The 13,527-nt window shown below is 40.0% G+C and overlaps 1 protein-coding gene across 3 annotated transcripts; it reads right to left on the bottom strand.

Moving 5' to 3' along the window:
* Nucleotides 1-1,443: 1,443 nt before the first annotated feature.
* Nucleotides 1,444-12,665, bottom strand: tm6sf2b (transmembrane 6 superfamily member 2b). Of its 3 annotated transcripts, XM_015034810.1 has the most exons (11): nt 12,503-12,613; nt 12,191-12,297; nt 10,350-10,453; nt 8,978-9,075; nt 8,732-8,835; nt 7,369-7,451; nt 6,853-6,977; nt 5,955-6,056; nt 4,791-4,883; nt 2,348-2,467; nt 1,444-1,795 (listed from the first exon to the last, which is right to left on the bottom strand). In XM_015034810.1, the coding sequence occupies exons 2-11, from the start codon at nt 12,268-12,270 to the stop codon at nt 1,559-1,561; spliced, it is 1,146 nt and encodes a 381-aa protein (XP_014890296.1). In that variant the 5' UTR covers nt 12,271-12,297; nt 12,503-12,613; the 3' UTR covers nt 1,444-1,558. The 3 variants fall into 3 exon arrangements, with proteins under 3 accessions (XP_014890296.1, XP_014890297.1, XP_014890295.1); XM_015034809.1 differs by lacking the exons at nt 1,444-1,795; nt 2,348-2,467 and adding an exon at nt 4,309-4,699 and having other exon boundaries at nt 12,503-12,665; XM_015034811.1 differs by lacking the exons at nt 1,444-1,795; nt 2,348-2,467; nt 12,191-12,297; nt 12,503-12,613 and adding exons at nt 4,295-4,699; nt 11,499-11,576.
* Between the last annotated feature and the right edge of the window lie 862 nt (nt 12,666-13,527).

Here is a 13,527-nt window from a genome sequence, read left to right as displayed (position 1 = left end):
ATTAACAATGCTAAGCCTGGTGGGGGCACCAGCAAAGCCTGGTGGCCCGCCAGGCTTACAATACACTGAAGGAAACCCAGGTTTAAGGAATCTCTGCTGGCTCCACAGTCAGTCGTTACAGAGTTAATCTCTGTGTATGTGCAGAGCAGAAGAGATGCGACTGAAGTTAAATTGAGTTAACCATTCTGCCCCCACCAGTATGAAGCTGGCAACGTTTGGAAGAGACTGAATATAATTGAAAATACTTTTCATATGCCTCTTTTAAACAACTGAAAGTCGTTAAAAGGTAAGGATGATGCCATTCTTCACTGTAAGCTCTTCCATGGTCTCCCCATATCTTTTGGATATCTGTTGTTTTCACTGGGTGAAATATTGATTTCTTTTCCATTCAACAGCAGTAGCTGGAAACCTATTGTGTCTTCTCAGCCTTAAAGGATATCACAAAAACACACGATATCGCCTATGAGCACTTGGATTAATGCACAGGGTGGCGATAGTGCCGAGAAGCAGAGGAAGTGAGACAACTTGGTCATCACACACCTGCTTACCTCTCCGGGTTCACACACTGGTGATAAACATTTAACACAGCAAGCCTTCAAATACAGAGCTGAGCAAATCAGTTAACCTTTGCAGCAAAATGCGCTGCAGTCAACAAAGCACTTCATAATTCACCCAAAGGTGACTCGTGTTGACATAATAACAATGACAAATGTTGGCACCAAGGAAAGCTGCTGGGGCTGCGATAGTTTCAGTGAGCTAAAAACAATAATTTAACAGGTAGCCTCTATACAGCACATATGTGTCTTTCACTTCCCCACAACTCGGTTTAATGGTCATTTGAACATTAAAATGACATAAAACAAAAAGACACAATAGGCCTATATTAAAGGAGGGGAGTGTTATGCATATTCTAGGCATATGCTGTTATTTCATCCCACAATCAAGCCATCGGCTACCTTCAGTTGTTTTGAAAGAGATTTTCCAGATGAAGTCTGCAGGAGACAGAAGACTCCTGAAGGACACTATTTCAAGAAGAAGTAGCATCCTTTTACTGTGCGACACCAAGACACGCGTGTGTACTGTTGGATTCGCAGGCGTTGCCATGGAGAAAGCTGTCGTGTAGGTGTTTCGACCAGGTCAGCTCTAAGCCGTAGCTTGTAATGACTCGGCATCCAAACACGGAGCATTCCATGCATCACCACTCAGCAAGCAGCTGACAGCCATTCTCCCCAGCAGTTTGCCATCTTTATTTCTCCATCATCAAACTTGTATCTCCATTAGTCACTGAAAGAAACCTTTGCTATAGCACACAGAGATGACACAGAGATTTCTTCATTTTCAGTCGGATTTGCTCATCTTCCTTGATCTCTAAACTTATGCATCATTTTGCGAACCGATTTGAGGTACACAAACATCAAAAGGCAAAAAAAAAAAAAAAAAAGATTTTGAGCAAAATAATCTTTTATTTTGGAATTTTCAAGTATGACATTTGTGATAAAAAGCTCTTTATGAACCTTGACATAAGTGATTATCTCCAAAGGTCAGTGGGAATTCAGATTTATTTTTCCTTGTACTTGGTATCTTTCTCCTCGCTGTTTGGCAAACCAGTCTGCCCAGGAAAGGGGGCAATTTTTAGAAAGAAATAGGGGTTACTGTGAACCCGCATGGCCACCAGGACGGGGACGGCTGCGTAGAGCAGATTAGCTCCCAGGACTGTCCAGAAAGCATCGTTCGGGATACGAAATGGAGTTGTGGTGCGAGAATGGAGAGACCCCCCGATGTGGGACCACTGGCACTGAAAGAAGATAAAATAAGGTAAAGAGCTGCACCTGAGGGAAATGAAACAAACAAATTTGATTCCATTCGGATCTGTTTTGTTCTCTTTGCAGACCGATGGCAGGTGAATGCACGCCTCCCTTTTTGTCATACATTTCCCAGGGGGAATGTCTTGAATGTTTTTTCTCCCTAACCAGAAAGATTAACCACTGCGGGGGAGGTGTTCAGACTAAACAAGCTGGCTGTTTGGAAGACAGGGAGGATGCAATCTGCAACCAGCATGTGCAAGTAAAACAAGCTTTAGTCAAGGATATCCTCTTAATTCAGATCAATACTGGGACTTCATTATAGAGAATATGCTTTAAATGATAAATATGGTTCATGTTCTGTCTACAGAAGGAGAATGTTTTGGGTGACATTGTTTCACTGGCACACCAGCAGGTCCTGTGGATATTTGACGCAGCAAAACGAATTGCCAGTACAACCCAATTGAGCGTGCGACAATTCCATCATTAATCATGCATTCAGAGCCGTTCACACTTATTGTGAACGTCCGCCATTATGGTTTTACCTGGATCATGGCGCCAGCAAAGAACGTTGTCCAGTCTGACATCCACGTACACCCAGGCTTGAGGAGGCCGTAGACAAACGCGCCCAGCAGAGGCAGCCCGTAGAAGAACAAATGCAGCATCTAGGAAAACAAATACAAACTGTTTTTTGTTTTTTTTTGTCATATAATCTGAAGGTTGTCATAGTTATGCCCTTTCCGTTATTCCTCTCTGATGGTTCTATGTTTTTACTCTGATCTATGGCTAACGCCAAAATGTTGATTTCACTGTGTGCTAAAGTTTGCGACTCATCACTGTTGTTCTGGGCCGTTGCCAGAGATTTCACCTCTGGATAAAGAGGAAGGTGCCGAGCCAAAGAAAACAGACTCCATCAATGTCGTTCTGTGTTGTTGTTTAGTGCCAGCCAACACTTCAGCAGAGTATTAACACAGTGAATCCCTTTCCTCTCCTGGCAAACACTTCACCTACACTCTCACTGAATACAGAGCACAGCAGGCTTAAGCTCGAAATCCGGACACCGTCCGATCATTTACTTGATTTCATGTCATTTGATAGGAATATATACCAGATACCATTAAAGTGATGGTTGCATATATTATTACTTATGGACATTTCTATCTCATTCCACTGCAAGGTTTTTCCCACATAAGCCTATTATAAGTTAGACAAGAAATGGAAATAGGATGGTGTTTACTTCAAATCTTTCTATGTCAATCAGCTTCTGATAGGACAAGAAAATTGTCTAATTGTCTGCAAATCGGTGTAACATGTAATAAAGTAGCACTTACGCCACCATCATACTTTTTTGGGTCTTAAACTGCTTCACTTTGACTGGAAACATATTACATATGATGTTCTCAATACATGTTTCAACCTCTATCTCTTTTGTAAATAATCATTGGCTTATGTGTAAATAGCAAGCCAAAAGCAAATACAAAACAACAATATTCAGTGTCAAAACAACAATATTCAGTGTCAAAACAACAATATTCACATAAACAGTTATGAGGATCTTTAGCAATGGAATATTGTTAATCTGACGACCAACAGATTAGTTGGTCATCTTCAGGTACCAACTAATCTGGATTTACTCAAAATGAAGGTACATGTAAGATATTAACTACTAAGAGTCTTTAAAGAGAACCTCACTTTAAAATTTCTGAACTATCTTTGAAGTATAAAGTAGATAACTTTCAGGGTATCGACAGTAACATGCAGGCGATTGACAGATTGTAATCTTTGACATCACTTCAGCCCTATTCAGGATGTAACATTGTGTCCTCAAATTTAATTTATCAAGTATAGAGTTCAAAAACATGACAAAGAACAATCGGAAGTGAGATAAAATGACCAAATGGGAACACTGATCATCATCTTGGAAGCGATCATAAAGTCAGTGCAGCGGTATCTTTTGTTCCTTCTCCAGCTCTCCACTCTCCGAAACCCCCAGTCTGCAAACTCAGCAGAAATGACTCCTTCTGTACAAGGGTCACTGCAGAAACTTTCTTAACCTTCAGTCAAAAACGTCTGGCGCATGAAAGCCACTTTGCCACTTTATAAAAACCCCCCAAATTACAGCAGTAAATGGTTTCTTTTCATTGCCGGCCTGAGGTCCAGATGAATTCTAATGAGTTCAGCTCAAAGCCTAAAAGCCAATCATGTATGCCCTTCAGTCTTTTGTTGAAATGTCTTTGTTATTGCAGCCACGTTAATCTATTAAATATCCTTCATCATCGGTGAATGCAGCGGCTGGCGGGTTTTGAAGAAGTTTAACAATGTGCAACAAGCCTAACTTCATTTTGTTTCTTTCATCCTTTAAATACAATTATAAATCAGGCGCTGATGATTTAGGCACGCAGATCTGCAAACACAGATAACCAAGACATAATTTCACTTGCTGAACACACACACACACACACACACACACACACACCATTCTCCCACCCAGGGAGATGTTGATGGGAGGCTTTGGAAAGGGGGGGGGATTAGCTTATCAAGTCCCCGCCGTGCGGTTTGATCAATGATTGCAATTGTGCCCGAACTGCAGCTGCAGCAATGTCTTTGGATAACCTATTGACAAAACAGCGCTCACTAAACAAAACAAACAGAACCCAAATGAGCGAGGGGTCAGAGGAAGAAAAGCAAGCCCGAAAGGGGACCAACTGCCAGTCAGAGTATAATCTGTTATCCATCTTAAGTAAATGAAAGAGCGACAATGATGCGTTGGCCTTTGGACCCTTCTTCATCTGGGCTTTAATGATGAAAAATGGCCTCGTGTTCAGGTGCCAGCTCAGCCAGCAGATGGGATCGGGGCGAGTTTCCAGCATGCTCAGAGTGAAACCTATGAAAAAGGCCTTTCATGTGGCTCGTTGCGCGAAACAGGACAGAGAAGAGACTTCAGACACTACAGCAGCAGCATGGGGAGGCTGAGAGAAAAATACCCACCATCACCTTGGGATAGCCCACGGGATCCTTCAGGTAGGGTTCGTACTGACTCAGGTACACAGAGCAGGCTTCAAGTGGGGAGTCCAGAGCCACCTGCAGGTAGACAATGTAATTACAGTGTCAATAAGAATAAGAATAAGAATAATTAAAAAAAAAAAAACACCAAAAATCTGCATCTACTGGAGCGTAACTTTTAATGGATTCTTTATCTTGTCACAACAGATGTCTTGATATATGTAATTATCAACTATGTAAACTAAATTTTAGAGTAACACACTGTATGAGTAATAAAACTTCCATTTTGGTAAATCATGCAGTTATTGGTGTGAGACAAAAAAAAAGTCAGTTTTCATGCGTTTATACACAGATATATTGACAGTAAAAAGCTTTTGCGAATAAGATGGAGTGACGTTCAGTTTTACAGTACAAATATTTATTACAAAGCATGTGCAGTCTCTCTTCTATTCTTTTAGAAAGCCCAAAATATATTGATAAAAATATAATTTCACATATTGACATTTTTTCATTTTAAAGCTAGGGTATGTGACTTTTATAAAATAAAACATGTGTTTAAAACATTTGTTAAAACTGTCACTGTGTCGTGGCGATATTGAATGAGGCAGATCATCAGTGAAAAAATTGAGCTCTTCTGCCATCTCCCAGTGCTCCCAGTGCTAAGTACAGAAATACACAGTTCGGTCAGAAACAACGAATCAGAACCAGGAAGAGGGTTTTGGGCATAGTTAATCATCTTCCCCTTTGCTCTCTGCTATGCTACAGTTGGTTCCCATCAGCAGAGCCTGACAAGAATGCTAATGCTAGTTAGCATGGGCACCGATGATACCACATTTAAGTTTTCTTGGAACGGTAAGTTGTTTCTGCACTGTTTGCACATTGAGCGAGCTTGATTGACAGCGCTAAAACCTTCCTCCTGGCTCTGATTGGTTGTTTTTGACCAGGAGCTATGTTTTTTTTTTTTATTTCAAATAGCAATAGTAGCACTAGGTGGAGGTGGAGGAGCTAGATTTTTTTTTTTTTTTTGTTCATTTGTGTAAGTAGTTGCATTGTCTCTCTGTAAATGCTGACCCAATTTGAAAACTGTCTGACTTCCAAAATTCTTCCTTGAACTCTGGTAATAGCAGTAAGTAAGTGTGACGTACTCACCAAGCCTCTGAGGACGGTGAAAGCCATGGCAGCCAACAGGAGCACCACCAGGATCAGGTCCAAGGGACGCCAGATTAGCTTCATGGTCTGAACGTGTTGGGCCTATGAGCAGGCGTGAAACAAGGGCAGAGCACAGAGCGGCTTAGCCCTGGCTGATGTTTGGTCATACTTTCAACTTTACATGCAACATTTTACCACTCAAGCGTAAAAGTTTACTCTTTAAATCTGAAGCTGAATTGGATCTAGTGACATGACAACGGACCAGAACATTCCAGTAAATGCACGCTTGTGCTTTGGATTTATTTCAGACAGGCTGTTCATGCAAGAAGTTCATCAAATGTTTCATAGCTGAAAGTGAGGATGTTACAAAAAGCATCTCACCGCAGCTATTGTTGCCAAAACACGAGCTTTTACAGAGCAATGTAAAAGCTCGTGTTTTTACAGTCGGAATGCAGTTTTGTTGATATCCTTTGGTTAATAGAGTAAAAAGCTGGTTGATCATTGGCATTAACCAGCAATTAAAACTATTAAACTTCTACTTCCAAAGATAAATAAATAAAAAAAATAAGATTAGACATTAATACTTGAACACTTGTTTTGGGTAAAAGTGAATATTTAAAAGGGCGTCTTCACTTATTAACAAGACTGCTAACATCTCACACCAACTCAACTCTCAGTTTTCAGATTCAAGTCAAGTCAATGCGATGTGAATTCACGCTATCACGTTGCCACTGTGTGTATAAAATACAGCAACTGACTTGTCATACGGCGGGCATGAGTCCCCATCACAGAGAAAGGACGGTAAAGTTTATCAGGCTGATCAAACAGCATAAACACTGTATCCATAAAGCTCTTCAGAATCACATCGAAGGTCAAATCACTAATGCATCAGACTCACATTGTATCCACCGATAAGCGGCCTGTCCTTGGGCCGAGTGAACAGGGTGACGGCTCCCAGCACGGGCATCAAAAGAAAGAGAAAATTGAGCCAGAAGGCTGGACGAACCTCCGACCCGTATTTACCTGCCAGAAGCACACATCTATCAGCTTGTACTTAGCATTTCAAGGGCTGCAAACATATCCACGTAGCCCAATTATTGAACTTCCTGATAAAGATAAAAACTAAAAAAATAAAAAAAATCTCTCAAACATGCGGCGCAGCCTGCCTTGGATTGCACAACAGACCGCAGAGCACATTGCCAGCAGAGGAGTTTGATCTTGTGACACTTGTGCATATGCAGTTAGAAATGCCAAGAACAGATGCTTCAAGTTGGTTTCGTGCTTTGTTCTGCAGGATGCTTGCCCGTGCTTTGTTTTGCCGCCTGAACTGTGACGCTGATGGTACATGGCGGGGCAGATGTTTGCTTGATTAAAGCTGGGACTGGTGGGAGACAGGATAGAATATTAGCCTCACCTGCTACTATTCCGGTAATAAACACACTCATGTTAGCGCACAAGGAGCCGGCCCAGAACAGGCCCAGGGTACGATAGGCTCTCCTGTGGAAGAAACAAACAAACAAACAAACAAAACAAAAAAAAAGATGCATGCTTTTTAATGATCTTCAATTATATTTACAGAAACAATTTAAAAGACTGAAGGCGGCGCTTTGCTAAACTGAATTCAACATGTGACTTGAATGTATTACAAGGCCTCATTTTACAATTTAAGGCTATATAATCAGTTTTCAGATCCAGTTACGGTAATTATCTACAATGAATCAAACTGTGTCGAACTTGCAGATAATAACAAAGATTTTCTACAAAGTTTTCAGACAAGCTCGATAAAGCTAGCTCACCATTTGTTGTCTCTTTTGGCAACAAGCAGCCATTTATGTATACACTAGCCTAGAAAAGCATTGCTTCCTCTTTTTCAAATGTTTTTGTCATGTCACACTGGCAAACATCAGCTAATTTTATTAAGATTTTATGATTTCACAATAAGCAGAGCATTATTGTGAAGTGAAAGGAATAGAAGGTATTATTTGTAACTTTTTTCTTTAATCTGATATCCTTAAACAAAATCCTGCACAGCAAATTAGTTTCAGGAGACCATAATGGACCAAAACCATAAGAACAAAACTGAACTCTGGGGAATACAGCCAAGATTTTGTTTGGCAGAAAACTGTCACTGTACAACCCCAAGAACACATAGTGAAACACGTGGATGGCAGCATTATGACATGAGGATACTTTTCTTTGGCATGGATGGGAAAAGCGGTGAGAGTTTATGGAAAAATACATGTAATTCTGAAAGAAAACCTTAGACAGGCTCCAAAAGACTGGAGTGAATGTCGCCATTCCTGTAGAACAACAACCCCATAAACATACAGACAAACCCGTGGATATATTTAAAAATCAATGTCAACAGATGATTTCCATCATATCCAACTGAGCTTGAGGTATTTTGGAAAAAAAGAATGGGTAAATATTTCCGCTTCTAGATGTGCAAGGCTTGTAGAAACACTCTACAACTCTAAAAGGCATCTAATAACTGACTCAGAGGGTCTGAATATAATGTTCACTGCACTTGTTAGATTTTGATTTCAACAAATATGTCAGAAACCTTGCATCATTTCCCTCTCACTTTACAAACGTGCACCACTCTGTGCTGTTTCGTCACATAAAATTCCAACTGTAAAAACAGAAGTTCGTGATTGTAACCTGGTAAAACATGAAAAAAAGTGTATGATTGCTTTAGCAAGACGGTGTTTTGTTGTGAGGACAGGCAAAGATAAAGTGGACACAACTTGACTTGAGCTGCATTCACGAGCGCCCACCTGTCTGTTATCCTGCTGATCATCATCAGGTAGAGGATAAAGTGTGCTATTCCATCCCAGTAACACATCATGATGGCATATGAAGTCCCCAGATATGGCTCACCCTAAAACATTAATGAATATCATGGCTTAAAAATCCTGGTAAATAAATACCTAACATGGATTTCTGCTCTTTTTTTTAATTAAATTATTTCTGGTAGTGGTGTTGTTTTATGCGATTATTAACAGTAAGAAAATTCAACTTACTGTCTTCTGGTAGAAATCCATAAAGCCAGAAATTATGCCGTCATATTCCAAGGCACTGGTCAGGTCAATGACACATGTAAAACAAAACTCTGCAAAAACTGCGTTGGAAAAAGAATATTAGTTAAAGTTCCAATTCTGTTGGGGGAAAAAAAAAGACAATTATTCTTTAAAAAAAAAAAAATTTTATTCATGTTTACCACTGGGAATCAGAAAAAAAAACTATTCAGACCATCAACCTTTATCCAGCTTTTCTGTGAGCTGCTTTTGAGCTCTGAAATGTTTGCCTTCAACCAGCAAGCCATTGATTTATAGAAGAGTGTGGGGAGGTAAATTAAGTCTTGAGTGAAATGGTAGGCTGGGGGCATGTTTTAATCACACTGAGAAGCCTAGCCTCAGGTTTAACACCCAGCAGAGCTGAAAGGCCTTGTCCTGCAGGCAGAATCTAATAGAGGAGGCAACATTAAACTGTGTTACAATTCAGCTAAAGCCCTCACACCATAATCTCTGAAAAGGTAATCATTTTAAGTGCTATTTCGTATCACCTGCTTTTTTTTTTCTTTCTTTCTTCGCATGTAAAAAATAAAAATGTAAAAAATAGTTCATATTCTGTGAACGCCGCATGTTACGAAGCAGCTCTGGGATGCCACGTTGGGCTATTATGACACATTAAAGACGCGCGCCGACTGAGATGTTGACAGCCACAATAATGTGGGCTGGACCGAGTGTTTTAAATATCAGAAGATGATGTCCCTCTCAGTCCCCCTGGTTTTAATTATAAATGGCTGCTGCAGCCACTCTATTCTGTGTCCCTGCAGGACCAGAAAGTAAGAAAAACGTACCAAGAGAAACCTCAGATATGTGTAGCTCTTTTATCAGCATTCTCGCTTTTATCACTTCAAATTCTTTGACATTTGTAGCTGTATCTTCAATATTTTTAAACCCTTTTGCTGAATGTGGAATCAGTTTGTGTTATATACGTGTTTAGAAACAGCTTCTCACTTTCCACATGCACGGTCATATGGGGACAAAATCTTAACACAATGGCTAAAGACTCCCAGTCTGTGGAGGAGGGTACGGGGGGGTGGGGGGCGGGGGGGAATTGAACCAGTCATGCCATAGAAAAGTCTGATTAGACTTTGCTCTGATCCTGATCAGTATAAGCAGCTTTGAACATATCAAGCAAGATCATATTGGGTAAAATTCTTGTTTTTCACTCTGATATAGTGAGCAGTGGGTGAAGCTTCTGGAAATCCTTGAGTTCAGCTCGGTACCGAAGTGTGGAGGGTATTTAAGGTGTTCAAATCCGGAGAATTTCGAAACCCTATGTATGTGCGCAAGTGGGTTGAGAAGTGCACATGGTTGCGTTGATTACCAAAGAATAAGAAGTCTTTAGGTGGGTTGCCACGAGTGATGAGGTAGTAGAAGAGAAACACAATTACCAGCACAGCGACACCGGTCTCCAGGATCACATAAGGCCTGTGGGGGGAAAAAAACACGTGACTGGAAGTACAGCGATTCCACCATCACAGCACAATTTCTCTTCCTCGTTCTTTTTGACTGAACAGTTTCTTCCAGGGGGGGAATTGTGCTGATCTTCTCTGCGAAGCTAAATTACCGACTCGCAGGAGGCCAGATTGCACAACGTACATGCTGAGATTTGAGAGAAATACCTGGTTGTTTGGTTTTCTTTTCACGATTATCTTATTTTGCTTTGTCATGCAGTAGAATGATAGTAAAACATCAAGCACATTTACATTTCAGCTTAAGGTGCATATAGCTTTAAACCCAAATATCTTTTGTTTTTTTTTTAGCTTTATAACTTTTTAAAAGAAGAGAGCAAGGAAGAAGATCCATAATGCTAATAAAAAGCTTTTTTTTTTGCACATGCAGCAGTTTCAGAGCTTTAAAATCCCTGTGCCGTGTTTCTTATAAATATTTATGCTCAGACGAAATATTCCCTATCTATTGTTTTAAAACTACATCATGTTAATTAGTCACATCGATCTGAAAACGTATCGCCTCTGCAACGCGGTTGCCTAATGTTGCGCTAAACCAGAATTACAAGTTTGACTGTAATCATAAAGGAGCCATTAAAAAAAAAAAAAAGCTTTAATCAATCATAAGCATCAAGGAGAGGAAACACTGAGGTAAGGCTATATGTAAGTTCAACACGGCTCTCAGTGTTTACTGGTCAAACGTGCCACTGGAAAAGATTAATGTGGCCGAGATATCTCCAGGCAAGCAGAACAACAACCACAGGGAAACTCTCCACGTCTGCTCGCAGAAGGAAAACAAATGGCTCCCGCGTGGAAGGCGGGCCTCCCCGACTCGACTCGACTGTACGGGAAGATTTATGCACACTATATTGTTTGTTTGCAGAGTGTAAGAGCACAAGGCATATGGCCTGTCAAGAGCAATTCATCAAATTCTTCTGTGCAGTCTGAATTGGCTGTCATCACACACACACACTTGAAAAAAATAATAAGGAAAAGAAAAAAACAGAACCAGCTGAAATATTCACCTAAGAGGTGCATAAGAGATGCACCTCGGAGATAAGAGATGCATTGGGAAAAACACAGAGGAGTGGACACCAACTAGGGCTTTGTTTATGTAGAGTTAAGCTTTGCAGTGAGCAACCGTGAAAACCTGCGAATGCTATGCAGCTTTTATCCAATGAATTGACAGGAACATGTGACCAGTAAGTGAGAGAATTATTCCTTGCAGCTGAAAGAAGTAATTATGTTCAAGATGATATCAGAATGTCTCCACAGGTTCAGCTTGCTGTTTTCTATTGTGACATCTTTTGCTTTCCTACCCCCCCTGAGAAAGTCAGATTTATTTTTATTTTGGAAGGGCAATTAAAATAGTCTAACGAAAGCAGTAATTATATGATGTATTGCTTAGTTGCAGCTGATAAAAGGCAACTGTGAGCTTGCAGAGTCCTCTACTGGCGGTAAAGTTCATATTATCACACGGCAGAGGAAGGATTACAATATTCTCCAAAAAAACATTTTAACTTACTGCATATTATCAGCTGTTTAAATCATTAATAAATACAAGTATTGTGAGCACATTTTTAAAAAAAATAATTTAAACTTCCCACTTTGTGTTACAATAAATTTTTGATATGCAAAACTCTTTGATTAACTGTGTATTGAAGCAAAAACAAAAAAAAAGAAAATAAAAAAGATCACTAAACATATTATTACTTACTCTTGAAACTCAGGGGTGGTGTTCATTGCATAAAGAACACCAAGGGCAGAAAACGAAAATAAAAACACTAAAGTCTCCATTTCTTCAAGTGGTTATTGGTCCCCTCCCTGCAGAATACGGAGAAAAGTTGAACATAAAGGCTGATTATATTACGCCTGTTGAACCAATATCAAATCATTGATCTGTTTCTAGAAACTAATATTCATCAAGTGTGCTATATTTGAAAAAAAAAAAAAAGATATTTAAATAATTTATCATGTATTAAGGTAAAAAAAAAAAAAGATTTACAACAGAAACAGCGCAGACTCTTACCTTCTGGCTACCCTTTTGGTGGATTAATCGAACTACAGCTGGACGGAGGCGCACAAGGATTTTTCTTTGGAAAAGAACGAAGTGGGCAACAAAGAGACCCTTGAGTCAAACTTATGCAATCTGAGTGTGAGCAGATTTACCTAAGACGTATTAGAGGATTTTAAGTTACACTCATTCCTGTGTTGTGCTGCAATTAGTGCTGTGTTTGAAATAAACAAAAAATGTTCTTTGAGTTAATGCTCCCAAAGGAATTTACAGACTCAACTCTACAGTTCTACCTTATATAGTAAACATAGTGCTTCCTCCTTAGCAGCTTTGCTCTTGTTGTTCCATAAGTGAGCTTTTTATTGTGTTCAAATACCTGCTGGAATGCGTTATGTGTTTTCCCGTGACATGAGTTTATTGGGTTTCCTCTCTCCCTCTGAATGTGTGCTGCTCTATCTGGCATCATCTGTTTTATTTGTCTGTTTCCCCAGAAGAACTGCAAACGGAGATTAAAAACACAGAATGCATCAAAAACACTGACGACGTAACCACATTAAAAACAACAAAATTTTAAAGTACTAAAATGTAACCAAGTATTAAGCTAAGAAATGATAAAGTAATCTCTGACCTCTAAGGGACCAAGACTGACCAGTAAACGGTCAAAGCAGAACAGGATCTTGTAAGTCCTGCAAAATAAGCAATCGGGCAATGAACCTGGCTTGTTCGTCCAGCGCAGGTGATTTATTGGATTCAGATGTGGGTTATCTGTTGACCAAATCAGCATTTTGTTGTGCTCCTCCAACCAATCTTGGACCATGTTTTCTTACTTTGAGGCGGGGTGCAGTATCCTGCTGAAAGAGGCCACAGACATTAGAGAATACCATTTACATGTAAAGGTGTAAAGATTCTGCAGCAATCCTTAGGTTGGAGACATAAATGGCATGTCCTGGTTTTTCCCAGCATCAAATTTCCCAAAGCATTATCCTCATTCTCCCACCTCTCCTTCTCCCCAAAATAAATTTTTGTGGCAAGTGTTGCGC

This window comes from Poecilia latipinna, unplaced genomic scaffold (assembly GCF_001443285.1).
Source record: "Poecilia latipinna isolate Pla-1442-1.1 unplaced genomic scaffold, P_latipinna-1.0 Scaffold313, whole genome shotgun sequence".
Taxonomy (NCBI): domain Eukaryota; kingdom Metazoa; phylum Chordata; class Actinopteri; order Cyprinodontiformes; family Poeciliidae; genus Poecilia; species Poecilia latipinna.
This window is presented reverse-complemented; position numbering and strand designations above follow the sequence as displayed.

Coding starts and splice junctions, on each gene's coding strand:
- tm6sf2b (XM_015034809.1), bottom strand. CDS start 12,270: ATGGAGACTTTAGTGTTTTTATTTTCGTTTTCTGCCCTTGGTGTTCTT. Junction 8,836..8,977: donor TGGATTTCTACCAGAAGACA/GTAAGTTGAATT, acceptor TTAATGTTTTAG/GGTGAGCCATATCTGGGGAC. Junction 6,978..7,368: donor TATTACCGGAATAGTAGCAG/GTGAGGCTAATA, acceptor TGCTTCTGGCAG/GTAAATACGGGTCGGAGGTT.